Source organism: Gigantopelta aegis, chromosome 8 (assembly GCF_016097555.1).
Source record: "Gigantopelta aegis isolate Gae_Host chromosome 8, Gae_host_genome, whole genome shotgun sequence".
NCBI classification, from domain to species: Eukaryota; Metazoa; Mollusca; class Gastropoda; order Neomphalida; family Peltospiridae; genus Gigantopelta; species Gigantopelta aegis.
In genome coordinates this window covers 30,094,150-30,121,924 of record NC_054706.1, presented here as the reverse complement: position 1 = coordinate 30,121,924, position 27,775 = coordinate 30,094,150, and the positions used below count along the sequence as shown (strand labels likewise).

The 27,775-nt window shown below is 31.8% G+C and overlaps 1 protein-coding gene across 9 annotated transcripts in view; it reads right to left on the bottom strand.

Moving 5' to 3' along the window:
* Positions 1-881: 881 nt before the first annotated feature.
* The window catches only part of LOC121378471 (RNA binding protein fox-1 homolog 2-like), a 130,117-nt gene continuing 103,223 nt past the window's right edge, over positions 882-27,775 (bottom strand). For 8 of the 9 annotated variants that reach the window (XM_041506649.1, XM_041506652.1, XM_041506658.1 and 5 more), the window contains 7 exons: positions 23,746-23,838; positions 17,493-17,556; positions 13,662-13,821; positions 11,786-11,837; positions 9,650-9,750; positions 8,357-8,423; positions 882-7,328 (listed from right to left, as the gene is read on the bottom strand). In XM_041506649.1, the coding sequence (XP_041362583.1) occupies positions 7,284-7,328; positions 8,357-8,423; positions 9,650-9,750; positions 11,786-11,837; positions 13,662-13,821; positions 17,493-17,556; positions 23,746-23,838 (582 nt within the window). In that variant the 3' untranslated portion in view covers positions 882-7,283. The remainder of the gene's footprint in view (positions 7,329-8,356; positions 8,424-9,649; positions 9,751-11,785; positions 11,838-13,661; positions 13,822-17,492; positions 17,557-23,745; positions 23,839-27,775) is intronic. The other variant, XM_041506651.1, reaches the window with a different exon arrangement.

The window sequence follows — 27,775 nt, the reverse complement described above, 5'->3', positions numbered from 1 at the left end:
TATCCATTGGTGGCAATAGAGTTAAACGACTCGAGACCTGCCAAAACAACTCCCCAATAATAATTATTTTTTTGACTAGAAAACACTGCGTAGCTATAAGATTCATTATTTATTCTGTGTTATTTTGGGTGTATAATAACTTCTTAAACAATTTAAAGGTATTTTATATTTAAAACCCTGAAAGAACTGTTTATTAATTATGAAAAGAATGAAATATTTGACAATGATACCTTTATATAAAAATGCATATTAATGAAAAAACCCAGTTCCCTTTCCACCCCCCCCCCCCCCCCCCCCCCCCCCAAAAAAACCCCAAAAATAGAAGAAAAAAAAAAGAAGAAGAAGAAAAAAAAAAAAATGGTTAAACTAGTTTCTGGAAGCAATAAAATTACATAAACAAAACATTTCATGTACATATATTTTCATATAATAATAAAACATAAAATAAACATAACTCCTGATTAATTCCCTGAAATAGCACAGAATAAACAATAAAAGATGTTGCCCCATAACTTACAACTGGCTCAGTTTGAGGTACTTATTACAATTGGGTACAATTCGTTTTCTTCACCCCCTTTCTTATTAGTGTCACAAAATTGTTTAGCCAGGCACCAACAATTCCACTGAGGTTACAAATACAGTAAATGATTCCCACAATCCATGGTAACAATAAACAAAACCATTAACCAACCACATGTTAATGTACATTCAGTTATCAAAAAAATCTGCTCAGATGCCATTCATGCAATCCCAACATGCTTCAGTAAAGACCATGCTACAATGGAAGAACAAAAACCTGGTGCTAGTTCTCCGCACCAGAGACTGGGAGTAACTCATCCTGACATAACAGTTCAGTGTAATATATTAAAGAGATACAGACAGTACATACATATATAATATATATACTGGCACAGTTCATACACAACTAACTGGTAACATTCAAGCCAGACATATAACACATATTGTACGCATTGAAATATTTATACACATCACTGATACCGTATGCACTGGAAATATTACTGTTGAAAAGGTGTGCTCGTTGTTCACAGCGATGCCGACAGTAATATTTATATCCTGTTTAGCATTAGACACTGCAAAGAAACCATGTATAGCTGTAAAAACAAGTCTTAATGGAGTTGCTAAATAAAAAAAAATAAAAAGTAAATTTATTTCATTAAATTTTTAGCATTTTTGAAATTTAAAAAATCTAAAATATTTTAGTACGAGTTCTAAAATATATGCATGATAAAATTATTACCTTCCTTTTTTTTTAAGTGCAGAGCGGATAATTATGTCATGCTCATATACCACGAAGGTTTCCAGCCTGTCAGTCCCGGGTCTTGTCTCTGGTTAGCCAGGGGCCTGATCCAGGACAGAAATTATTACCAGGTCAATTTATATTAATTACAGCCTAAATAATAATATGGACTTTCAATAATTTATGTGAGCATTTCTAAAATAATTTACAATAAAAATTTATTTTAAAATTTGTCACAATTAAAGTAATCAAATGTTTGTGTACATTAATTCGAAATTAAAAAAAAACCCCACTATCTCATCTGCCTTCAGCTGTATATTTTCGTATTTCAATTTAACAAACAGCTTTGCAAATCTTCATTACATGAAACATTTTAAAGTGTACCTTTTTGTCTAAAATCTACCAAATATATTAGCAATCTTTCTTCTCTGTAGCTGTAACAAGTTACACCCAAATCCCTTCTATACAAGTACACATGTATGTGTATGCGAACATTTCAAATGCAGTGATAAATGCTTAACAAGATACAAACACTGGAATAGTTTTTCAGCCAATGAACAACCAGCTTGCATACAATGTCTTAATACTGTACTTTCTTTAATGGATGACTATTTTTCTTTTTTACACAGAAAGACTAGTTTATGAAGAATGCAACAGACAGCTAGCTACATGACAATGAATGAACTGTTCAGTATGGATTAAGACTTGCATTTGTGCATCCAAAAAACAAAATACAGCATTTAACTTCCCCATAAAAAAATAAAAAAACAAATATAATAAAAAAACCCAAAAAACAAACCCAAAACCAAAATCCTGTCTTAATCTGCAAAACAAAGAACATCAGTTACGAATAAACTGAACAATTATTTTGATTTTGCTCATTATTTGTACAAATAGTTTTCTCCCCATCAAAAATACCAAAGTAAACTCGACAATGTGCTCAAAATGCAAAACATCACTGAAAACAAATGTAGTTCAGCCATGACGAGAAAATGGATTGCTAGACATATATAATCCAAGATACAGAACTGTCAACATTTATAATATATATATAAAACATTAATAGCAGATTGTGCCATTTTAGTTCTGATTTCAACTGATTTCAACTGAAGTATTCTAGCAGTCAACAAATCACAGGAAGGTATGGGAAAAGAAATACCCTCCATAAATAAAAACCAAATCACCTAAGACAAATTGTCATCAATTTAATAAAAACGTTTTGATTATCAACAAGGATTGCGTAGATTGTACAAACCATATAAATAAATAAATAACCAAAAACAGAAATGCATTAGACTTCTTATTTCTTCAATGTGAAATCTCTTAAAAACAATGCTTAACAGAATTACTAGATAACCAAAAACAGAAATGCATTAGACTTCTTATTTCTCCAATGTGAAATCTCTTAAAAACAATGCTTAACAAAATTTCTCTAGTAGTTTTTTCTCTTTGTAACAATCAACAAATGTACCTTAAAAGTATCTTCTTTGTTTTAAGGGCACATAAGTATAAAGCTAATACAATGTCTAGAACCAACATAAGAACAGAATAAATGTTCAACAATATTGTTTAACCAGATGTTATTTAAGATATTACTAACAATATTATGTTAGAAAAGAAAAAACACCATTGCCACACAGGTTATTCTTCAAAGGCAATAAGGAATCTTTCATATTCATTTTCTACATTGCAGGACAGCAACAAACACGCAGAAAAGGTGAAGAATTTGAATAAACTGTTGGTACCAGCTCTTTTCTTCTTCTATGAAAGAGATGGCACAGAATCAAACAGTTAAGTTAGTGTACCATATAATACCAAAGACAGAAATGTTAATTAATAAAGGCAGATAACTTTGAAAGGGACTTATGCACCATTTACTGTCCTACAAAAGGTGATCCGTTACAAAGAGAATACACTACAGTGTAAAGTCAACAAGACTTCAACTCTGCTCAATAAACATGCAGGTTTTTCAACTTGCTAACATTTAATCAGTAGTTTTTTTTGCCGACTTTTGGTATAATCATAACTCAGCTGTTTGAATCTCCTCTTCTGAAATTAAAAGGCGTCCATAAATGAAAACCAAACTAAGTCCAAGACTACATACATGTACTAGAGATGTCAGCAAGTTAAAAAGGATCGAGATTCATTATTTCCCCTGATATTCAACTTTAGCACTAACAAAAAAACTAAAAAAAATCTTTCAGATCAAAGTCGTTAATAACAGGCAAGACTATTTTGGCAATGAAAATGCTTAGTAAAAAAGTTAATTGTTGAAAGATTACAGACTGATTTTGTCCTTAGTCAGATCAACTCCCAAAAGAAACATGCCAATTAATAGCATACAAGTGAACAAACTTTATTCCCAATTGTTACTGGTTAATAAGGTGATCCTTGAATTTAACTGTTCTGTGATAGACTGGTTGTTGTTTTGATAAAAAGGCAAGAGGCAGGCTTTACAAAGCAGAAAACCCAGTCTACTCTGATGATCTTTCCAGAAACAATTACTATTAATAGTAATATTATAATCAAACTGAACATTTTTCTTTACTTCTATAAAACATTAAGCTTGTTCCTTGTAGTTCAGAATAAAACAAAGACAGAAAATCTGTTGAGGATCCACTTCCCCAGTTCTGCTGTATACACTGTTTATACACTGTGAGGAAGAATCAGTATTTCGTCATAGCACCAAACGTGAAAAGAACGCACACAGCAGACACACAAAACAATCGACCATCATCTTTCATACACAGTTAATGTAGGTTTAACTACTTTGGATGTACAACATATTCAGCCCTGTCATTTTAATATATTTCTTTTGTCTGCAATATATACAGGTGTTTTAAGTTTTTAAATAAAAAAAATTGAGAACATTCTTTACAATTTCCTTTTGTGCAACTATTTACTTGCTTTTAAAAAATATTTAAAATTATAACAAATATGCCTAAACAGAACAGTTTGCAGCGTTTACTATATATATATATTTTAAATATAAAACATGTGCTCATTTAAGCTTAAAATTACATTTTATGACCACTAAAATAGATGGCAAATTATTATTCCAACAACTTCATGGTCTCAGTTTAACTGAAATAACAAAATAATACACTTTAATGTTGTCCACAGTCCATGCTTATTGGCAGAAAAAAGGAGGATTAAACAGAAAAATAAATTCTGCCTCAAATTCTAAAGATAGTTTTGTGAACCATAAACATTTATCCAAAGCAGATACAAGAAACGTTCAAGAGTTTGGCACCGAAGGACTGACTATACACACATTTTAGCTGAAACCATGTTGTCAACAGAACCTAGTGTAAATACCACGTACACCATTTTCTGAATACAAAATGACTAACAAAAGTTTCTAGTAACTAGACTTCTAAAACTAAATACATATTGAGTGTTTTTCTAATGTCAACTGGATACTGAATAGTGACTATCCAAAGAATGAGATAATACCAAAAAAAAAAAAAAAGGAAAAAGATTAAACAATTACATTAAATATTGTTAAGAGATTCACATTCCTATAATATTGTAAGCTGAATCTTTTTTTTTTTTTTTTTTTTTTAAACTAACAGTTTGGCTACTTTTAATTTAGTACTGGGCTTACTAATCACAATCTGCACTAGTTAATAGTATTTGAACATCAAATACGTTCTTAGCCATGTTGAAAAATCCCTCGAGAGAAATTCGACAGATTTCCTAATTTAACATTGCACATGTAGGATGTGAGGTACAAGAGTATGGCACAGCTCTAAAGTGAATCAGTTGCAACAGCACCACTGGCTAGAGTGTGATATTATAACTTTAAAAATCCAGAAAACACAATCTGAGATTGGACAAACAAAACAAGAATCTTTACGCCAATACTGGCCAGGTTTAGGAATTAAAGGGGCATTATTGACTTCAGAAGTCGATCAGCATTTTGTTAAATCATAAATTGAGAGCCTGTTTTTAATATTTTCAGACATTCAGTTAACTGCAAGATAAAATGGATATTCAAAGCACAAGTATGTGAGTGGAATAGTATTTCAAAATGCATAATTAATGTCTGCGATAAATATTTTATTGACAAACTGAAGTCAATACAGCCCCTTTAACAATGACATTGTCTCATCTAGCAATGTAAGTTTCATTCCCATGATTTGACCACCTCAGTCCATGCTTTGCTATTTTAAAAAATGTCAATTTATTATTATTTCCTTCTGTTTTTTTTTACAAAATTATGTACAATGTATGTTTCTTTGGTTATTCAAGCACTATAATAGGTGAAAGATTTGACAAAAATATACATTTTAGAAAAGTAACGTTTTCAAACAGAAATGTCGAAATGATGACAAAACAACAAATTTAACACTAACACATACATTATACAAGTTTAGCACACCCTGCAACATTATATACAGCTGCTGTGGTAAAACCTTCCTGAGGTTGAAAAAGTCGGCAAAATTTTCAGAAGATCGTAATTACATGTAAAAGTGCAAAGCAAAACCCCCAACTTGTTCAATAAATAGATTAGCACAAAAAAACCCACAATGATTAATTCTGTGGGTTTCCACAATTTTGTTATATGAATTTAAGATTTTAAGATTTGGATTAAGATGACAAATTGGGAATACAAAATAAATTTACATAAAAACATATACCCATGTTTTCCTCTCGTTACCTAAGTTTTGTGAATAACTTCCGATTTGTTGGCCATTATTTTCCTCACTGAACAAGAAAACCTGACATAATTGATAATGGCAAGCAATCTGTTCTTCGAAATCATGTCATCTATATGCATCCCTTACCAAATATTTTACTTTAACTTACCATGCATGTGCAATCATCACATACATCTATTTTATTACTGTTGACAAGTTTAAAAACTATTTTAATATCGGATTTTTACAAGCCAATCCAAATACTGTCTTAAAAAATAAAAAATTCAGTATTCTAATTCACATCTGAAAATAGTAAGATACACTTAAAAAGCAACATTGGTTACAATAGTAAAAATGTTTTTTCTCTGCTCTTGTTGGAAACAAATTGTTGTTTCTTAATATTTTTTTTTTTTTAAATGGAAATTTGGCAAGCATGGACTGAGGAAGACCTTTTGCTATGTACAGTGTATGATGATTCTGATGTGGATATGACAATGTCAAGGGAAAACAACGGATTTCAAACACTAATCAGTGAATCTACAAAATGCTTGAATAACAACTTTTTTAAAGCTAAACAAAACGGGCCACTAATTATGTTAGAAAAAACAAAGCCCATGTACTGTTGTACATCAACCTGCAAAACAAGACCAACAGAATGCTTTGTGGAATTTCATCCACAAACTGTCTGTATAACAATCGTCCAGAAGACTGTACTGGCCGACAGAAAATGCCACGATTGCACTGGTTTCATCCTCACTGTTTCCTGTAGTAGTAAAAGTAGTAGTAACAGTTTCTTCACTGATAGGCAGTTGAAACCTTGCATTCGCTAAGCCACCAATCAAACAAGGTGGGCAGCAGGATAGCTCAAATAACAAGTCAAACATAATCCAACTCAAAACTGCGGTACACATAAAAATAAACAGCTTAAAAAGGTAAAAGAAGATATACATATATACGCACAAATGACTAGATGTGTTTGTTCAAAATAAAGCTTGCAAGAAGACTTGAGTATTCTTTACATTAGAAGCCCCACTGGCACCTTTCCTGCAGTGTGGAGTTATAAAAACCCATAATAAAAAAGCACAAAAAAACGTATGTATGATCTATGCGGCATGTTGGGGGAAAAAAACAGAGAAGAAAAAAAAAAGAAGAGAGCTACGAGTTCTATAAGAAAGCACCATGACCGCTGTTGGATCCATTTCATTGTGTGTTGTTCATTGCACTGACTGTGATAACTAGGTATCTTGAGATAAGAGAAGACGTCTCCACACCACAATGGGCAGCAACTGATGGGTCACGTGGCCAATGACTTCTATCACATGATGGTCACATGACCCCACTGTCCAAACAATGTTTTATGCCAATGGATCATGTTGTTGTTTTTAGTAAGGTGCAAACCTTTGATATCCACCTCTGTAGACTGTAGCCTGTTTAAATAATAATAAAAAATAATAAGTTTGCATTTGACACTGGTCCTATTTTTCTTAACAGAGAATTTGTCACATTACAATTTAAGATTTTAAAATACTACACCAACTAAAGCTAGGTATATATGCTATGATGATTTCTACTCAAATAGAGTATTTCCTAATAGAGTCAACTTAAATAATTATAAATATTTTTTTTTAACATTTCATGGCTTTATGCCCATTAATGTGTACATATATGAGAGGAACTGTCAACTGCATACTCATTTCATTATTACATGAACGCCAATTGTTACAATTTTTTTTACAGAGCCTGTGTTCAACTCAAGATGATATTATTATTTCTTGTGCTAATACTTCAGAAATGGAAAGGTTACATCCCTTTAATCAGTGGTTATTAGCACGACACATTTTATTCAGTATTGTGTCACAATACCATTGTATGCAAGTTTCACAGATTGCTATACAATTCTAAAATGCTACCTGCTAATCAATTTTTAAATAAAATTTTCTGTGATAAGGTATATCAGCACTAGCTCTGTATGAGCAAATAATTTCGCCAAATTGTCTATTAAACTTCAAAAATTGCAGAAATCTATTTTTTTTTCTTCTAAAGAATGTCAATTATTACATGAATTATTTTGCCAAATTAAAATAAAATTCGGCAACAGCTTTCAAAATTGGCAAAATTGGCTAATTTTGCAAGTGCCAAAGCTAGCTCTGTATATGTAACACACGAGTTTGATATAAAGAGAATGAAATCCCAACAGATCCTTTTAACAGGAACCAGGAAATGTTTTATTTAACGACACACTCAACACATTTTATTTACGGTTATATGGTATCAAGATGTATGATTAAGGACCACACATATTGAAAGAAGAAACCCGCTGTCGCCACTTCATAGGTTAACAGGAACCATGTCCAACAATCTCAGTTTAAGCAAATTATTTCAGGAAAGTGAAGTTGTGTATTTGAAATAAACAATGTTTGACAGTTTTGTGGCATGCAGATGATTCTATACTTACGCCATAACCAGGGACTGGTCCAATATTGTGTCCCAGGTAAGGATCTGCAGCAAGTTCTCGTCCATATCTAGAAGAAATATTTCAATTAAATAATTAACAAAAAAACTGTAGCCCAATCTTACAGTATCCTTCCAATGCAATTTCATAGTTACACCTAGCCTAAAACTGATGATGGATCTACAGTCCGTTCCATAGTAAATGCCTTTTTTTCATACTATAGAATTAACTACAAGTTATTTATTTCAGAGCAGACTGTTTTCAAAATTGCACATAAAAATTGTATTTTCGTTGTTATTTCTAAAACACTTACTTTTTTTCTTATGTCAAACTAAACTGAAATTATTTCCAAAATGTTTTTTTTATAGAATAATGGGACATGTGCAAAAGACACTGTGATCACCCTGATTAGTGTGATCAAGGGGAATGAATGAATGGAGAATAAAAGACATTTCCAAGGGCACTGGATTGGAATGAAGACCCCCCTCCCCACCAAAAACCCCTTTGTTAAACAGATTTATAAAGTTAAAGTTTGTTTTGTTTAACGACACCACTACAAAGAGCACATTGATTTATTGGATGTCAAACATTTGATAATTTTGACATATAGTCTTAGAGAGGAAACCCGCAAATTTTTTCCATTAATAGTAGCAAGTGATATTTTATTTACACAATCCCACAGACAGGATAGCACATACCAAGACCGTTGATATATACCAGTCGTGGTGCACTGGCTAGAACGAGAAATAACTCAATGGGTCTACTGAATCGATCCTAGACCGACCACACATCAAATGAGTGCTTTACTCTGGGCTACGTCCTGCCCAGACAGATTTATAAGTCATTATGTGTCAATATAAAATAAAAACAATAGCAAGGAAAGTAATTTAACAAATTGTTTATTCAATGGCTATTAAATGTTAAAATATAATAGTGTGGAAAAAAACTCACTAGCAATATTTGGGCTAATCCTTCTGCTAAAAAATAACAGGTAATTTATATCAACAGGACTAGCCTTCCAGCATTGGATGGAATCTTAACTAATTACTTTTTATATTATTCTGGCCAGAAGCAGAAAATTACAAATTCATAACCACCATGGCTACATTCTGAAATTAAAGTGTATCTACAATGATGAACTAATTTGTTAATACACACACTTGTGAAAGGAAGAAAGGGTTAACTTAAAATTGAATGTAGCAAACAGCAAGAATTGGGGGAAAAAAAATCTATAACTCGTTTACAAAGATCAACAAATTTGTCCACTCTTGAGAAAAAGACTAATGGTTTTCTTACCCTGCAGCGTAAGTGGCAGCCGTAGCAACGGCTGGAATTGCGTATCTTGCTGCGCCAGCTGGAAACCCTGCAGCCGTTGCGTAAGGTTGTGTCGTTATTAACTGAAAACAAGAGACCACTTCAGAGCTTTGCCATAAGTTATCAGTTTTAACATACATGTACTTAAGATTCAATAACCTGATTACTAAACTGACTGAATAACTTGGTTATACATATTCAATAACAGTGTGACTACAATGATTCAATAACTTGGTTACTACACTGATTCAATAACCGTGTTACTACAATGATTCAATAACTTTGTTACTATGTTGATTCACCATCTTGGTTCAGTAATTTAGTTACCAAACTGATTTAGTAACTTGGTTACTACACCACGGTTTCTGCCAGAGGGTACGAAGGGCAAAGTTATGTACCCTAAAATCTTGGAAATGAATGGATATATTAAAAAAAATACTCTTTAGATAGATGATGGTAAGAGATCTGCTGTTTATATTTGTCAAGAGCATGAAATGCAGGGTTCAAACATTTCAAACCCATAACCACCTCGTAGAGAAAGAAGTGTTTTATTTAACGACACACTCAACACATTTTATTTACGGTTATATGGGGTCAGACATATGGTTAAAGACCACACAGATTTTGAAAGGAAACCCGCTGTCGCCACTACATGGGCTACGCTTCCAACAGGCAGGATAGCACAAACCATGGCCTTTGTTGAACCAGTTATGGATAACTGGTCGGTGCAAGTGGTTTACACCTACCCATTGAGCCTTGCAGAGCACTCACTCAGGGTTTGGAGTCGGTATCTGGATTAAAAATCCCATGCCTCGACTGGGATCCAAACCCAGTACCTACCAGCCTGTAGACCGATGGCCTGCCACGACGCCACCGAGGCCAGTACCTCGTAGAGCTACTTATGGTCTGTTAGGTTGTTTTATTAAGTACCATCATTTCATTTTCTTGCAGAAAAACTGTACACCGATTCAATAACTTGGCTACCACACGAAAGCTACCATAATGACAACCCTGTCACCCGCCACCAACAGCTGTTAGGTGTTTATAAAATAACTAACACCTATTCTAGATGCCCTCGCCCGCTACCAACCTCAGTTGGGTTGTTAGTGCTCCGATCTCCCACCCACCCCTACCCTTTCCTGTCCTAGACAGAGGAACTGGCCGAGGACGGCACCTGTCCCATACCAGGCTGGCGCTACATTATTTTGTTGTGAATGTGCACGTATAACCCTATGACCTGACCTGACCTGCTCTAGATAATGAAAGAAGAAACCAGCTTCTGCCATATCGGCCGTACCTTCTCACAAAGATATGATGTGTTTTACATGTATTTTTACCAGTCATTACACATCCCAAAAAAAACCCATTGCATTTTAAATGAAAATTAATATCCAACAAATATTTTAATTTGGTTTTATATGCATTAACTTAGTCCCATTAAAAAACAGGCATCATAATTTTTATAAAAACTATGCATATTAAGATGTATTCAGTTTAGAGGGGTTTTGTTCTGTAATAAAATATTCATGGAGAGACATAAGGGAACACACATTTTTATATTGACTATTGACTAACTAAAACACTCATCAACAGTATCAGGAAATTTAACAGTGTTACTGTCAGTCAAGTCCTCATTACTTATATTCAATGATACATTACATTTTTCTATATTTTATAAAGGCGTCACTACTCAGGTACTGAATTAAATTTGGTCTCAAATACGTATATTTAAAAAATGAATGAATGAATGAATGAATGAATGAATGTTTAACGACACCCCAGCACGAAAAATACATTGGGTGTCAACCTATGGTAAAGTTTATTTAAAAAAGGACTGTGAAAAATGTCTGGTGTTGAGGAATTTCCAGTTTACAGTGGGTACGGTTTTAGGAGGTTTCACAATAAAAAAAATTGTGAGTAGGATATTACTGGATAGTAAAATCCAGTTTGGGCTTCCACAAACATTAAGATGACGAGAGAAACACTGATATTCTAAACAAAAAACTATCTAATGTGTAATTCTAGACGTTAAATAATTCTATTAGTCTGAAACATGTTATAATGGCAGCCAACGAAGGACAATGTATTTAAGTGTTAACAACTGGATGAAATACATACTTGGTATCTCCCATCATAGGCTGCTGCTAACAATTGATCCTGATACAATCCCCTGAAATAAAGCAAACAATCACTTTTTATTGTTCACTAACAAACATGAAAAATGTTTCTATTAATAACATAGCCCGAAAAATCTTATTTTGACTGCAATTCATTATGTCAACACGTACATCAAAATAGAAAAGTTCCACGTTAACTGCTTCTTTGAACTGCAGTTATACAAATCTATTTTATCAGTTGAGGACTGCATAATAGATTTTGTAATGGAAGTTAACAATTTTATTATTCGGATTTACCAATTTGACGCAGTTATACAAATTAATTTTATCAACAGAGAAAAGATTTTGTAATGAAACAATTTTTTTTAGTCAGATTGACCAAGTACCAAATTTGATGAAGTTATACAAATCTATTTTATCAACTAACAAGGACTGTATAACAGATTTTGTAATGGAAGTTAGCAATTTTGTCGTTCAGATTTACCAATAACATATTTGATGCAGTTATATAAATAGAGAATAATACATGAGTAGCCATCAGATGCCATTATCTTACAAGTTGTTTTAAAATGTATCTAACGAACGAAAGCGAGTTTGATGTGTTTTTAAACAAGTTGTTGGATAAATGGTATCTAACGGACACAAAATGTATTATTCTATTTCTTACATATCCTCAAAAACCATGTGTTTAGCATATTTTAACATCTTATTCGACTAAAAGTTATTTACAGCCGTTGCACTTACATGTCACAGACAAATGATTGTCAGATTAACTATACCTCAGTGTAATCAATTTTGTTTGTGCATTGGTGACCTAGTTATCACCTAGGAGTAGCCAGTTGTATGTCTTGAAATTGTTAACACATGTAGATGTGTAAACAAGTATGTGTTATCACACATAACAAATGATGTTATCAACAATGGGTGTGTATGAAATCTACTTTATCAACTGAGAAGCACTGTAGTCTGTATAAAAGATTTCATAATGGAAGTTAACAATTGTATTGTTCACATTTACCAATAACACATTTGATGCAGTTACACTAATCTTATTATTTCATGTAAGGGCTGCAAAGTTTTCTTGCCAGGACAGTAAGGTGAGGTTTCTTTAAATTTACATTTAATTTGGGATAATTTTAGTAAATTAAAATTTTGTTAATAATCATTTAAACCAAAATATGTGGTTGGGGTGGATAGGATGCAACAAAGAACAGTCAATCCCATAATCCACTGGGCCTCATGTGAGTGCCCTTCCAAAGTATACATGTAAACATAGTGAAACTCCTCTAAACCGAATACCCTTAAGACCAAGTAAAAAGTCCGGTTTAAGAGGTATCTGGTTTGGAGAGGTTCTCTTCTGCAAAGATATTTAAAAAGGGACCATGAAAAACGTCTGGTTTTGAGGGAATCCAGGTTTATAGAGGGTCTGGTTTTGAGAGGTTTCACTGTACCTTGCAAACCAGGCTGACTTACTGAGGCAAATACAAATACATGTAAGTGTCAATTTGATTCTGAATCTTTTTTTTATATCTAAGGACAAAAAACAAGATGGTGTCTAGTAAACTGCTACTAATTCTACTTCAAATCCATTTCTTGTAAACATAAAATTGTTCTCATCCTAACGTTATGGCTCAAAACCAATTCCTGTGAAATTAAATTGACTTTAACTTTACAAAAAGTATAATGAAATGGTCGAGTTTTAAGATAAAAACAACTTACGCATAAGGCAATGCTGTTGCAGTAGCTACTAAACTTTACAAAAAGTATAATGAAATGGTTGAGTTTTAAGATAAAAACATCTTGTACAATGAATGAATGAATGAATGAATGTTTAATGACACCCCAGCACGAAAAATCATCTTGTACAATGAACTTACGCATAAGGCAATGCTGTTGCAGTAGCTGCTAAAGGAGTCGGATGTCTGAGAGCGGCTGCGGCAGCCGCCGTAGCAGCCGCTGCATATGCACCACGAGCTGCAACGGCTGCTCTTGTTCTTGTCAAGGCAACGCCTCTTAACGCAGCAGCTGAAAGATAATCTGGAAAAACTGAAAAAATGAACTCAAATCTTCTCAGAGTGTAATATCTACATATCAGGTAAACAGTCTTAAAACACAAAACAAAAAATGCCCAAACATTTTTTAGTGTTCCCAAATCAAACATATGGCACACGGTGACCCTTTACACACTTGTGTAGGCGGTCATTTAACATGGGTTTAGCTGTAGTTGCAATACATCTATACGGTTGCATGACATAAAAAAAAAACATGAAATCATTTTCACAGTAAGGATTCACAGAGGAAAAAGGTTGGTCAAGATTCCGATCAAAGATGTCAGTTTACACAAATCTCAACGGCTTTATGCACACTACCCCTAATCTATGACCATTCGCATTCCAGACAGATGTACCAGTATGAATGAGAAGGAGAGAGCAGTACATAAAAATAATCTCATTCGGTGACATTAGAATTCAAACACCAGATGTAGTAAAATGATTATGTTAATATTTCATGACAAGACCAAAAAATATATAGAATAAAAAATCATAGGATTTCTAATAGTTCTAATACCATGTTTGTTTGATTATCACTCACCAAAAGCAATTCAAACTCTTCTATTTAGGATAAAAATGACCCCACAGAGCACATTCACCGAAGCCAGTCTCATGTTAGCAGAAATAATATTATCACATATATTATATGCACCATTTAGTTTACCCAAAGATGCAAACATTGAGAAAAAAACATTGTAACAATTTTACCTGAAAATGTAATTCCAAAGCATGCAAATTTTACTAATTCCATAAAAATTGAAAATTAATTTAAAAAATTTGTTTCCATTTAAATACTAAAAATTAACTTTAATTTCCTGACAGAATTTGTCAACCCCACCCCCCCCCCCCACCCCCTTAAATTGAAGGCTTTATTCATTTTGCTTTTAGACCATTTGGTAGCGGCATCAAAATGCTAAATTTTAGCTGTGTAGAAAATGTCATACTTCAAAAGAATTTTGTTCATCTAACCAATATCTACATATAATAATGCACATGGCAGATTGGGAATACAGGTAAATACTGAATTTATTCAGATGCTGAGAATAAATTTTTATGACATTATTAAATAAAAAGGTTTACAAACCAACTTTATAATGATAAAGTTTCCATCAAGAGATAACTTTATTTCCCATTACACAAATCCTGCCTAAATATTAAAAGCAATTATCTCATTTTAAACTGTCTGAAATGTGCCAAACAATTTATATTAATATCACTACAAAATACTTTTATAAAATTCTGCTCCGACTTTGATTCCTACATGTACAATGTATCTTTTTACAAATTATTTTGCCCAACCTTCGTTATTAGATCCTTTTCCCTGACAGCAGCACCAATATCACTCTAAAAGCTGTCGTGACACATCAGCGTCTTGTAAAGGAACAGAGAAATACACTTGTTCCAAGATTCAATTACCAGCGAATATTTGCTGCTGTGGGTTCTTTGAACGGGTAATGACAAATAAAGTTAATCACTTACATTCATGCTTGTTTGATTCCATTTTGTTCACTTCTGCAGAAGATGTTAATTGACAAGCCCAAGAGCTGGCCTTCAAATCCAATGCACTCACTCAAGATTGACAAATAATAAAAAAGAGTCATCTAATACTCTCTATTCAGTGCTGTCCCATGCAATCACACATCTTTTATAGAACACTATTTTCTTTTTTTTCTTTTTCTTTTTTAAATTACAGAGGTTAATCATTCGTGCCCTGACAACATTCATCTAAAAATAAAACCACGTTGGTAACTGGCATAATTATATTCATGTACTTCCAAGACAAAAAAATATTATGAAAATAAGGATGCAGATAGCTTCATTGCATACAGCATGCAGTTTCACCGTTATGCGATCATAAAGCACTCTTTCAGTGTTAATGATATAGTCTGCAAGCCCAGTCAGTCTAGTACACAAAAGACTTAACTGTGGAATGTGGGTGCTATACTTCATGATACAACAAATGGCACACATACAATTATATACACGTAGCAATAATAATAATCCTAACAATTTTAGCTGAAACATTTATACAAACTGTTTTAACAACTTATTTTGATTATTAAATATTCTCTAGACATAATGTGGTGTGCTTGAACATTTTAGGTGTACAAAAAAAGGTTTTATTTAATTATTATTTTTAAAAAAAAATTCTTAACATGGAAATTAAATAGTGCCTCCAAAACTCCAAAATATTGTGATTCAAAATAATTTAATATTTTGTGACAACTTTCTAAATTGACTGTTTGACTATAGGAAAACTATATGCTTCTGTTAAGTCAATTTGCCATGGAATAACTTCACAAATGGTTTGCAAGAGAATTGGGACAAATACCAGCTGCATAAATGCAATACCGATCAATAGATAAACTGTTAAGCCGTTGATCCCCAAAGACCACTTGCACTTGTTTCGATCAATAATCTGTATATACAGGACTTTTAACTTCCATTCCTCCTCTATAGGTTACACAGATGTAATAATTGTAAGATATTGAGTAGGTTATATACACAGGGTGTCAAAATTACAGAAGCATTGACGAATGATTAGTTCCAACTGTAAGATATTCAGGGAATTGTTTAAGACTCTTGTGAAATTATTTTGGAAAACCGCCAGTATTATATCAATAAAAGCTAAATGATGACAGTAACTAAGAAAACTTACTGTACCCTCAAGAATCATTACTCACGTCCAAAAGGGTTGCAACATTTGCCTTTACTTATTGAATCTGTACATCACTTTGACAGATAATTTTAAAGCATTATGGGATTATCAGCCAAACAAAATGTCTGACTTTTAACTTTTTATTATTAACATTTTCCCCACCAAATAATACGTATAAGTTTGTAATGATGGCAAGAAATAAGAGGTTATACTTAATTTATTATGTTACAATTTAGCAATAAAATTAATAAAATATACTTGCAATTTGTACATTAAAATTAGTAGTCATTTTTTATCACAGCAAAAACTTTTTATGTACAATAATTAAAATACACCCACATGCACAGTTAATTCTGACCCAAAGTTAAAAAATGCTTGCAGATATATTTCAGCTATGGCTAAATGCCCAGCAAAGGAAATGTATAAAAATAAAATGAAACGAAAAGTACATGAAACATACATCTGTATGTATCATTATGGATACGATATATGGGCTGAAATGAAGTTTCTATAGATGACACTTTAAAATGGCACTCTATTGAGATGGGTAACATGTTTGGAATACAGTTAAAATGTGAACTATGCAAAACTGTGAACAACAATTTGCTTGCTCCTACAATTTACAAACAACAATTAAAGTTTCATCTAGAAAGTAATTTTGTTTGATTTTGTAATAACACACACACAAACACACACACAGTATTAGGAGTGATATTGCAATTTACGATTCCAGATATCTGTGTACCCGTTTGATTAAAAAAGATAAAAATTATAATTGTCCTAAAATGTGTGCCATTTTTTAATGTTGATATCTTTATGAAGAATTTAAAACATGATGGGACTCAACTCTTGTTGCAGAGTACAATTTTCTTTTTTAATATGAAGGTCCAAAAATATTGAAGGAGAATTTCAACTATGGTGAGATTCAACTACTACTACTGCTGCTGTTGCATGGTGAACCTATCTGCTTCCTCACATTGTCGAATACCCAAGCTTACCATTTGGTATGGTTGGTGCAGCAGTGGCCTTTTTGGTCATTACACGAGCGGTGGCATTATTAACCTAGTCAGTAAAATCATGGAACATTAACATTATGCATTCGCAGATCACAAATCTTCATAAGTGTGGACCACTTTCTAAATGCCAACATAACTTTGCAATAAAGAACTGTTAAGAAAAGGTCAAAACATTTATTTTTTTTTTAAATGTCTGCTTAATAGCTAGAATTTATTTATTTATTATTATTAAAAAGTACTTCTTAACAGTAGTGCAAAACAAAAACAAATGCAAAAAAAAATAATAATCAATAATTAATTTGTAAAATGATAGTTATAAATTTCTTGTTGGCATACAGAAATATACAAGGCTCTCTCTGACAATACCTATCAATGTTAGACTAGATATATGATATCACTGATTAAAATTACTTCAGCATCTAGGATTTATGATTTTCTCTTTTCTTTCTTTTTCTTTTTTTTAAAAACTATTGTACAACAGATTATTCAAATATTTTTAAAGCATTACAGTATTTGATAAGATACAAAACTGAAATAGTATATATTGTAATATATATATATATTACATACTGGTTATAAAAATATTAAAATAAATTTAGCCTTGCATGGTCCACACATTACATACATATAACATCAAAAGTTGCAAACTGCACAAATATGAGACAATATACAGCTCTGAAGCAAATGACATAAGCCAGCTGATTTTATTTTCAAAATCTAAATATTTATAGTTTTGGTTTTAAGTAATATTCATATTCTTTACCCAAACAAAAGAATTATACAAAATTAATAATTTACAAAACAGAAATTTTGAATGCTCAATTTTTTTTTCATTTTTTTTTTCATTTTTTTTTCAAAGGCAACATCAAACACTTAACTTACAAAGCCAAACACATTTACACATAGCTGTATTTTCTCTCTAAAACGTTCGTCACATCTCCAGGACAGCAATTTCAAATAAAAACAATCTTATATCTACCTAATATCAACACAAGCACACAGCTGCCATGGAAACGGTTACACATTAAAAAGAGTGGTCAAATAAAATATGCCATAGTTAATATTATATAATAAATACTGGTCAAAATACAGACATGATGCAGGGTTTAAACTATGTTTGTCAAAATCTTCAAATATGAATTAAAACTGAAACTGATGAATATATTACATTCAACTGGTTTTTGGCTAATTGAAAATTTAATTTCATTACATAATTTTCTGACAATAATTTTAAAGCCTAATGGTGTAAATGACCTAAAATGTAAATTTAAAAAAAATTATTGAATGAAAAAAATTGTTTTGTTTAACAACACCGCTAGAGCACATTGATATATTAATCATTTGGCTATTGGATGTCAGTTATTTTGACACAGTCATAAAGTGGAAACCCGCTACATTTTTCTATTAGTAACAAGGGAGCTTTTATATGCACCATCCCACAGCCTTTGATATACCAATCGTGGTGCACTGGCTGGAAATAACCCAATGGGCCCACAGACGGAGATCGATCCTAGACAGACTGCACATCAGGCATGCGCTTTACCACTGGGCTACATCCCACCCCTTATTGAATGAACTGATGGCAATCTATTATCTATCCTGCTATTTAAAAAGGTTATTTTTTATTTTACACCACTAGAGTAGAGCACACTGATTATTGGTTATTGGATTTCAAACATTTCGCCATTTTGTCTGGTATGCTTCAGAAGAAACCCACTATATTTTCCCATTAACAGCAAGGAATCTGTCAGATGTACTTTCTCACAGACATAACAGCACATACCGGCAGGGCTTCTAGATTATGGTAGACCCACACCCATGGCTAGTGATATTCTATGATGGGCTAGTAAGTAACTATTATTGCCATGCCCACGGCTAGTGAAAATAATTATAATAACTGAAGTGTATTTGATTTGGCCACTAAATTAAATTGAAGCAGTTTTAAAATTGTAAATTGATATACTAAAATTTATTATTATTTAAACCCCCCACAAAAAAACCCTTAGTAAACTGTACCTACAGACAAAATGACAAACTAAATAAATAGAAGAAATTATTATATTATTATATATTATATCTATGGCAAAATATACCTAATGATCTTGTTTTACTAAATCCCCCCTCCTCCCCACAAAACAACCAAAAAACCCACCCCACCCAACAAAAACCCCCACTTCATTTTCATTAGAAGAAAAAGGTATGAATACAATTCACACAATTTTGTTCTTCTAAACCACTATATAAATCTTGCTTGAAACCTAATTTACGTTTCCATGGCAAATGAGCCTGAAGGATGTGACAAACAAGGAACCGAAGGAAATAGTGTGCATACTGCATGTACTGCAAATGTACCGTCTGCTCTACAACTCCCACATGAATTCTGACTGCAGTAAGTACGATAGATCTCCATTACATTTCTTTGGTGGCTTACGGTTTGGACGTTCAAGGCCCAATGCAAATAAGGCCGAAGAACTGACAGGCATATAATTGGAAAGGAGTGCAATCTTCTAAGCATTGGCCTTTTGCAACCCGTCCAAAATAATTCGCAGAGAAGATTTGTTTGACCAATTATTCTTGCAATTATTGATTCATCGTCCAGTAGTTCAAATAGCCTCGGTAATTTGTCTCAATATTTAATACATGCAATTTGCACACTAAATTAGGAAATGGCCTCTCGCTCACACACTAGCTAAAATGGGTGATAACAATGTTAGATTTACACAAATATTTAGCCTACGAAACATAAAATCAGAAAAATGGAAATAAAAAAGCACAGTTGTCTTTACCATCGGTCCATAAATCTGTTACAATAGAATAGGTAGGTACGTAAAAGAATTACAAACAGCTGCAATAAAGTAGTCTTCTCTTTTGCTATCAAATGTTCTACAATAATAATTAAATTATTTTAAAATATGAATTTAATTATGTATCTAGTTTAAGTGTCAAAACTATGCAATATTAAACCAATACCTAGTATATATTAAAACTTTTACATGTTAACTTAAATGAATTAATCAATTGAAAACAGTTTTTACATGTATACACATGTAACTTAAAAAAAAAAAAAAAAAAATTAATTTAAATTATTCCAACAAACAAACCTGGAAGACATTTGTATAATTATAAATCAGTTTAGTGTATTTCTCAATATGATCACAAATATTACTTAAATTCATCAAAAAGGTATTTAATCTTTTTATAATTTTAATTAAATAGTTCTGTTACAATTATGAAAGTTTTATTTCTGGTTCAATAAATGTTTTCTGTTTTTAGTTTTTCTTATGTGGATCCGCACATGGTTTATTTAGTGCATTGTGTGTTTAAGGTGGTTTTCTTTAAATACCGTTAATTGTACTTTGTAATATTCATTTGACAGTGTACTTTTTATCTGTACAACTTCAGGTATATCTATTAATCTAAGTAAAAGAATTAAATTTTATTTGTAGTCAGATTAGTGTACAATAAACAAGAACTTATTATAAGAACCTATGGTAAAAACAGCAGAATCAGTAAAAATTGTAAATGGAATTTCACTACCTCTAGTTCATTTGATCCTACTTTGAAGTACTGGTGCAATTATACAGCTCAAGTCCACTTACACAGCATGGATCATGTGTTTCCAGCAGAAAATTATGTTACTGTACATGAGTAATTACTTCTTACTTTTACTTTTTATTAATTCTGTAATTACCATTAGTCTGGCAGTTAATGACCAGAACCAACTAAGAGTTCTGACTAAGAGAAGACTACTAAACATGGCTGCTTTTAGTTCATATTATTAACCTGTAGGCTGCTGTGTTATCTTAGCCCAATAAATAAATCTAATTTTTAATAAAACATTTTATTACATGGGACACTTTCCCAATAAAACATCATTTACTATTTATATAATGACCATTATAATCATGTTTATAAATACATTAAATATACACTAGCGTAACAATTATTTTAAACCAAAAGGTATATATTATTTATTACTCTCAAACAAGACTAACCTTATGAATTATAAATGTGGACTAGATTTTATGACAATTGAATATAATTATATTATTTATTAGCTGAAAAGTGTCTAAAATGTCACTTATGTCATCTCCAGCTTAATCTTCACCCAAATAATTTTAATTTAAAATGCTACAAGCATTCATTTAATTGTTTTGGAACAGATATAATCATTTCATTAACTCAAATGTTTGTCAACAATGTATCATTAGAATAATCTGACCATGAAGATCATTTATATTTCTTTAAAGGATGTGTTTTCAATGTAGATACTTATCTAATGTGTAATTATTCCACCCCTGGTCTATTAAAGTATTTTCTTGCAGTAAAACATATACTTTTGTCACTGAAACTATGATTTCTGACGTAGGTAGGAAAAAACATTGCTGCTTAACAATTTAATTCATATTATAAATCTGTTTAGGTATATTTTAACCAGTAGAACAACAAACACTTCTTTTTGTTAAAAAGATATGCGATATAGATAACAAGAATTATTAACACAACATTTTGTGGACATTTTTTTTTTAAATGTTGGTTTAATTTATTAAATACTGTCACTTAACCATATCAAATGTTTTTCCATAAATGTTCAGTTTGGTCTTATATAACATCTGTTTTTTAATATTCCATTAAAAAAAAAGAGAAAAAAAAGGGAAAAAAAAGAGAAAAAAAGAAACTCGCAAGAAGAAAACAAAATCCAGAATGAAAAAAGAAGAAGAAAGAAACTGCCGCCCCCCCCCCCCCCCCCCCCATCCTTATTTCTTTAGGACCAAGTAGAAGAATACATATTTTCATGACATCTTAGAATGAAAAAAGTTTAAGGACAAACAGAATACCAAAGTGAGTCATCAACAGGAAACACTAATGGAAGATAAAGTTTTTTGGGGATTAAAATGTGTTTTGTTCTGTTGGGCATGAACAGGGTTTTAACGGAAACTTACAACAAATGAATAGCTAATTATAACCTTCCAAGAACATTGTAACTGATAGCTGTTGGCTGATATTTATTATGTACAAATAAAAGGTATTGACAAATATACTGTCATGTTTTTTTTTTTTTTTTAAGGAGTCTGGAGTCAGAAAATGAAGATATAATTTTCCTCCATAAAATGCAACTCAATTTGGGCTTGCTCTAACACTTGCCAAATTTGCCAATTACGCTTTCTAAAAATAAGTTGCAAATTTTATTTCAATTTGGCAAAATAATTTCTTGTAATAACTGTTATGTTGTTAAAAAAATAATTTGATTTCGACAATTTAAAAAAAAAAGGAAAGAATTTTTTTGTCATACTTTTCTTTTCACCTAGAGCTAGCCACTCTAAATTAATAATAGTTGGGCAACAATATAAAAAACCCCAAAAAAACCCCCAAACATTTAAACAAGAAAATGAAGAAAACAGAAAAAAATAATGAAAAAGATTAAAAGAAATCCTATTAATTAAAAGATTAATGTGTAAAATACATTTCTATACTACATATTTTAAGTAATATTTTAATACACCCCCTTCCCATTAATTTTTTCCCCCACAAATTAAAGATTGTTTTTCTAGAAAAGTAACACAGCAGCCAACAAGTTAACTGTAAATGAAGAGAAAACAATATTATAATGGATAGTCTACAGGTACCTACCACACCAGCCCAATTATACTTTGTGCTCAAGATTACATCTTTCATCATAGAAGGGATTCACTAGGTCAATAAAACAAAGTCGGCTTGTTGCAGCTTGCTCAAGTGTAAGGTACGAAAACAGGAATTTTGTCAAACATAATGGCAGCATCAAGAAATGCCACAAAAGGGGAGATAATGCACATTCAGCAATCGACCACGATACTGATATCAAATTTTTTTGCCAGCGTGCACTCGTTACGTGCGTGTTTACAAAAAGACAAACATACTATTACAGAAACTCTTGGGTCTTGTCTACCGTAGTATCGGTAACAATGGCTAGGCGGCGCCATCACAACGAGCCTCAGTTTCATCTCAAAATCCCGATATTCAATCCCTAGGTAAGTGGCAATAATAAAAATCCAACTTAAAGAAATACATTTTTTTTTTGGACATTGAAATTTGTTTTGTTTTGTTTTGTACTTTGTTTCCGCACTTGTTCTAAATATACAATACACTTAAAGACAACAATTCACAAACACAGGCATTTCTTAATACTGCACAAGATAAGGAATACTTAGCACTCTGTGCTATTTATATCACAAATAGGAAATAATCATGCAGGCACCTCAATCTTTCGTCCCTCAACCACGGTGCCGTTCAATTTTTCTCGTGCTCTGTCTGCATCCGCGCTATTTGCGAAAGTTACGAAACCGAACCCCTGCATGCACGGAAAATAAGGAGCATGCATTAAAAACGTGCAAATCAACATAAATCATATGGCATTTTTATCGTCAATAATCAATCATGCACAATTGTCATATATTTTTTTTTCTCTTTTTAAAAAATTTCAAAAACTTGTTGATTTAATGACTGAAGATGTGGTGACGGGATAGCATGCTTGTAACTAGAAGCGACATGCCTCCATGCCACATACTATGTACTATCCATTTAAACGCCACCATTTACACATCAGACAAAATACAAATATGAAAAGGAGGCTGTGGTTCGTTAGTCCAGGTGCTATAAAGATTTGTTAGTCTTTTAGTTATCAATAGATTTGCTTTTTCCATTTTCGAAATACTACTAAACCAAAGCTGTGAAAGTTGCTTGTGAGATATAATCAAAGTCTAAAATTTGAAATCATGTTTTCTTTCTTATACAAGTTGCTTATAGGATGCTGATAAAAAGGGGATAATTTTAATAGTTTTTTGTTTTGTATTATCAAAATTGGTTATAACATGTATCCCAGTATGAATGTACATTAGACAAGGTTAAAAAATTGTGATTTGATTTTAAACAATATTTTTGTAAAATGGCTTACAATTTATTGCCAAAACACTAATTTCTTTTGAAATATTCTTTATTCAACTTAAAATTTAAATTACTTATACAAAATAAAAAGGATAATGTTGGGTAACTAAATGCATAAATTATTGGATGAAACCTAAACTGTTGAGAAATGCTGGGAATCTACAAGGAATTATAGAAGAAAGAAAGTAGCAACCTTGACCTTCTAAACAAGGGAGACAATTGTACAACAAAAAGAAGAGCTGCTGCCCAAGTTACTACGAAAAGATGAACTGCTCACAAACAACTTTCCAACGAGTTGTAATGCAATACATTGTGACACACACAAACTAGATCAAACAGATTTATATAACAAAGAATAACATTTTGGGTCACTGTAACATAAGGTCATGGTAAAAGAAACTGCTTGAGATAGCACCTTTAATATACATGTTAAAATTTAAACTATTTTTTTAGTTAAAGATTATAAATGACAATTACTTTTACTTTGGTAAGTGACATTAAAAAGGTTTTCCTTATATATTAATAATATTTTCCTAGCAAACTGTACACAGACATTAAGCTTGATACTTAACTAGTGTATGTATGACCTAATTCTAAATACATTAATATCTGTCCATGACAGAATGTACTTTCATTTGATGCTGTTATTGTATCAGTGGATAAATAGTTAGTAAAATATAAAATAAAATAAAATATAAAACAATCAAATTGATTTTTCACTTTTTAATTAAAACAACAAATGAAAGAACTTTGCTTTACTTCATGTTTAATCCATACACTACTAAATATTCTATAACATTAAAAATGTATTATATTTCAAATTAATTAATTTCAAATTAGTTGGGTGGCAACATAAAATTATATTCCATGTCTGCATATAACTTAAATTAATTGGGTGACAACATAAAATTATATTCCATGTCTGCATGAACACAATACTTAAGTCTGGATTGTGGCAAGTTCTTTACTGATGAACTGTTTTTATGTGAGGTGCCATACATTAACATGCATTTTATTATCTTTTTCCAAGATAGGCCACTGAATAAATAAATCTGACCGTTGATCTCCAATACACAATGTGCACAATATATTATGTGCAAGATCATGTATGCAAATTCATAAACCATTTCATGGACCACACACATACACAAAAAACTTTATATATATATATACATAATGCTACAAAAAAACAACCATACAAGTATTCACTCAACTCTTGGTGCACATAAATCTTTATCTGTTGTGAAGAGTTACAATTCACAGCTGCTTCAAAACGGAGTCCAATCCAAGATGTTAATAGGTACAATGCCAAGTATGAGAGATGAAGTATGTATTCACAAAATATACACAAAATAAACGGGTCATGACAAAAGATTTGTAAGACAAAGCATACAAAACATGTTGACAACTAAAATTAATACAGATTCACAAAACACTTATAGAAGATTGCATATGAGTCACATCTGCTTGTTGTCATTATGTTATGCTGATCTTAAAACATCCATGCATGAACTACATGTATCTCTTTCCAATGATACACCACATACATACAACAACTTGCAAGAAAAGCTATCAACAGGCAAGCGATAGACATATTCCAAATCCTCTGTTATAAATTATAATTATGTAACTTACTACAAAGCACACTTCACCACCATATTCACTGAAGGGAGACCACTATCCAGACTAAGGATTTTGTTCAAAACACCAATGAAGTGATTTGGTTTTACTCTTTTTTTTCTTTTTTTTAAAGAATTTATGACATCAGCAATGTCAAAATCTTGTCCCTGTGTTCTAAAACAATATAGATTGAAAATCAAAATGACAGATAATTTTGTTATTTTAAGTAAAAAAATTAAAGTTGTTTCCACCTTAAAATTAAAAGTTAACAAATGAAAAAGATTAAAATATACATATATTTTATATTATGAGGTATTTTCTTTTTTTAAAGTTGTAATGCTGTCAGCAAGGCTAAAATACTGTAAACACAATATTAACTGTAAAAGTATAAAAGACATGGATGAATTGGCACTTTGGCTTACCTAACCATAACATTTAGGTGCTTTGCATAATTGTGGTGAAAGAAAGAAGGTTTTATTTAATGATGCACTCAACACATTTTATTTATGGTTATATGGCATCAGACATATCGTTAAGGACCATACAAATATTTAAAGAGGAAACCCACTGTCGCCACTTCATGGGCTACTCTTTTCGATTAGCAGCAAGGGATCTTTTATATGCACCATCCCACAGACATGGTAGTACATACCACGGCCTTTGTTATACCAGTCGTGGTGCACTGGCTAGAACAAGAAATAGCCCAATAGGCCCACTGATGGGGATCGATCCCACACCGACCTCGCATCGAACGAGCTCTGTACCACTGGGCTACGTCTCCCGATTGTGGAGAAGAAACCTGTGAAGATCAGTCTTCTCCAGCATACACAGTGCCTTTTGGTATATACATTTTACAGACTGCTTTGTATTATCAGTTACTGACAAGTGATATAATCCACATAAGACAGCCTACTAAGGTTGGACTTGTTTATACCATTACGGCATCAGTTAAGAAAGTGGTTAACATACCCATCAACCGCAAAAAAAACACCATACTGAATAACCTGTGTTAAAGCCATTATATCTGCCACAACCAATTACTCTACATTAATATTAACTTCATACTAACATTTTATATTTTAATATTAACTGTTTTGTCTTATTCATAATTCTGCTTTAAAAATAACATGGGCACTATGCAAGCATTCCATAAAAGAAACATATCATTCAATGTGCAGTATTAATAATCATGGCAAGGTTAGTTTAGCTTTTTAAAATTTGAAAACAAATATTACAATTATCCTTTGATCTGGCCAAATACAAATAAGCAAGTAAATATTTTATTCATGAGCACATGCAATAGAAAACTACTTGTGTATTGATCATAGTTATATAATATGCATTATTTAATGCAATAATTCAATCACTTGAACCAGGTTTTTTTTTTTTTAAATGTTTCAATTACAAATTGAACATAAAATGTTGATGACTGATTAACTTAGGTTACAAATACTGTTATTTCAGAATGTATTACACAAGTGAAATATCAATTTTATGAAGGAGATTTTTAGGGAATTATAAGAATGAAAATGAAAATTATAATATTTATCTACTCTACAACGAACATTAACATTTAAGCCTAAATTCAGCCAAAACTGATCGAGTTTCATTTGAATACAAATGATGTATTTGGCCAGATAGGCAAAAAATTTAAACGTGGAAAATAAAAATAAAATATACATGCATTGTATTTGTTAACAATTAAAATAAAGGTGCTAAGTATC